Here is a 2786-nt window from a genome sequence, read left to right as displayed (position 1 = left end):
AGAGAATAACCTTCACATCAATGTGAAGAAGACAAAGGAGATGATTGTGGACTTCAGAAGGAACAAAAACACCTACACCCCCCTGAACATAAGAGGATCTGCGGTGGAAGTGGTCTCCAGCTACAAGTACTTGGGTGTACACCTGAATGACAACCTCAGCTGGAGCAACAACACCACCAGCCTGATCAAGAAAGCTCATCAGAGACTCTACTTCCTCAGACGGCTGAGGCGAGCTGGTCTGGGAAGCTCAGTCCTCACCTCCTTCTACAGGTGTGCAGTGGAGAGCATCCTGTGCTCCAGCATCAATGTGTGGCATGGAGGCTGCACAGCTGCAGAAAGAAAAGCTTTGCAGAGAGTGGTGAAGGCTGCACAGAAATCTGTTGGAATCAGTCTCCCCACCATCACAGACATCTACACCTCCAGATGCAGGAAGAGGGCCACCTGCATCATGAAGGACCCCACCAACCCAGCACACACACTTTTTGCCCCACTCCCCTCAAGAAGGAGGTTAAGGAGCATTAAGTGTAGAACCACTAGACTGAGGAACAGCTTCTACCCTGAGGCTGTTAGACTCATGAATCTCTAACTAGAATAATCACTGTGAAAAACCATATCATGTTGCTGCTGATCTGTTTCATGTTGCTGCTGATCTGTTTCATGTTGCTGCTGATCTGTTTCATGTTGCTGCTGATCTGTTTCATGTTGCTGCTGATCAGTTTCAATGTTGATGTGTTCATGCGTGCTCATCTGCTCACAGACTCATGTTCATGTTTGTGCTGATGTTCAATGTTTTATGTTATGAGTGCTTAGTGTATATTTAGTTGATGTTTTTCTTAGTTCATATCTTAGATGTTATTACTGTTTTTCTTATACATTTTATTGTTGGATGTAACTGGGACCCTGTGTACATAATTTAGCTCCATCACATGTACCACAAGAGGTGCGAATGACAATTAAGAAACTCTGACTCTGACTCTCTGATATAATGAAGTTGTGTTATGATGTTGTCTTGTTATGATGATATGATATTATGATGTTGTCTTGTTATGATGATATGATATTATGATGTTGTGTTGTTATGTTGTGATATTATGATATTGTGTTATGATATTATGATGTTGTGTTGTGATGTTGTGTTGTTGTTATGTTGTGATGTTGCGTTGTGATGATATGATGTTGTGTTGTGATGTTGTAATATTATGATGTTGTGTTGTGATATTATGGTGTTGTGATATGATGTTGTGTTGTGATGTTGTGATATTATGATGTTGTGTTGAGATGTTGTGATATTATGATGTTATGTTGTGATATTATGATGTTGTGTTGTGATGATGTTGTGATATTATGATGTTGTGATATTATGATGTTGTGATATTATGATGTTGTGATATTGTGATGTTGTGATATTATGATGTTGTGATATTATGATGTTGTGATATTGTGATGTTGTGATATTATGATGTTGTGATTTTATGATGTTGTGTTGAGATGTTGTGATAATATGATGTTGTGATATTATGATGTTGTGGTGAGATGTTGTGTTGAGATGTTGTGATGTTATGATGTTGTGATATTGTGATATTAAGATGTTGTGTTTTGATGTGTTTGACACAGCAGAACAAGGCGATCTCTCCAAACTGGCTGACATTCCTGCTGTTAAACCCAAGGGAGTGAAGAGGCCTCAACCCAGACTGGACTCTGAGAGGTGACACCACATGTTCCATGTGTCATAACCTAATGGATATTTTCTGCTGGGGGGATAAACAGTTGAACTTGGGGGGGGAAATTTTAAGAAGTGGGTTGTGTGAAAACCAGAGTTTATGAAAATTGGTCTTTGAGTCTCTCAGTGGTAACAGAGTATGGGAGAACACCTGAGTTTCTGTTGATTCCCCCACCTGAAGCAAGACGACCAAAATGATTCTAGAGCAGAGTGACTGCAGGACGCCTGGAGGCAGGAAAACATTTTCCCACCTAGACTGAATTGCTGTCATTCAATGATGTGATTAAATTTACTTGTTGTTAAAGATGAATAAATACCATTCATTTAGTCTTTTTTATTCCCTGCTCGTACATATGCAACAGCTAGGAGTTGTAATTTTGTTCCAACAACAAACCAGTCACTTGTGGAAAACAACTCCTCAGCTTTCCTGAATCTGGTCCAAAATGGCTGCCTTTCTGTCGGGAGCTATAGAGTGCTGTCTCTCTGATGACTGATGTTGTTCCTCCTCAGACTGACTTCACAAAGAGGACTTCCTGCTCTGCGCACACTGTTTGATAACATCCGGTTTAAAGGCAAAGGACATGAGGTGAGAGCTCAGCTAGTCAGTACTAGGGCTGGGTACCTTTCTAAAAAATTCAGTGTCTGTACCTTCACTTGGGTGTCGGTTCCTGGACGGTTATTTTTTCGGTACCAATTTTGTAATTACTATTAATTCTAACAAGAAGAAAATTATGTTCCTCATTACAGTACAAATTGTGAGTTTTATTTTTTAACTTTGGTATTTTTCTATTCCAAGCAGTTTTCTTACATAAAAACAAACAAATAATTTCCAGGTCAAAAGACCAGTTACAAACCAGTGACATGTCGGTGTCTAATGTTCACTGCTACACACTGAGGACCTTTTCACTGAACAGTTTTTATTCAGAAACATCATGTCTGTTTTCTCTGGACACAAACCAGCTGCTCCTGGCTGATGGTGTCTCCAGCAGTAGAAAATGTTCACTCTGAGGCTGTAGATTATGCTTGTTGCACACACAGATACCTGGTTGTCAGTTTGATAGCACTG

At 40.0% G+C, this 2786-nt stretch overlaps 1 protein-coding gene across 1 annotated transcript in view; it reads left to right on the top strand.

Moving 5' to 3' along the window:
* tipin (timeless interacting protein) overlaps nucleotides 1-2786 on the top strand; it is a gene marked incomplete at its 3' end in the record, with an annotated part of 20831 nt that overhangs the window by 16027 nt on the left and 2018 nt on the right. Inside the window, 2 exon segments of the mRNA XM_037697749.1 lie at nucleotides 1615-1705; nucleotides 2231-2306. Of these exon segments, the coding sequence (XP_037553677.1) occupies nucleotides 1615-1705; nucleotides 2231-2306 (167 nt within the window).

Source organism: Nematolebias whitei, chromosome 2 (assembly GCF_014905685.2).
Source record: "Nematolebias whitei isolate Nwh7 chromosome 2, NemWhi1, whole genome shotgun sequence".
Lineage (NCBI taxonomy): Eukaryota > Metazoa > Chordata > Actinopteri > Cyprinodontiformes > Rivulidae > Nematolebias > Nematolebias whitei.
Note: the sequence above shows the minus strand (reverse complement) of the source record. Positions and strands in the feature narration are given on the sequence as shown.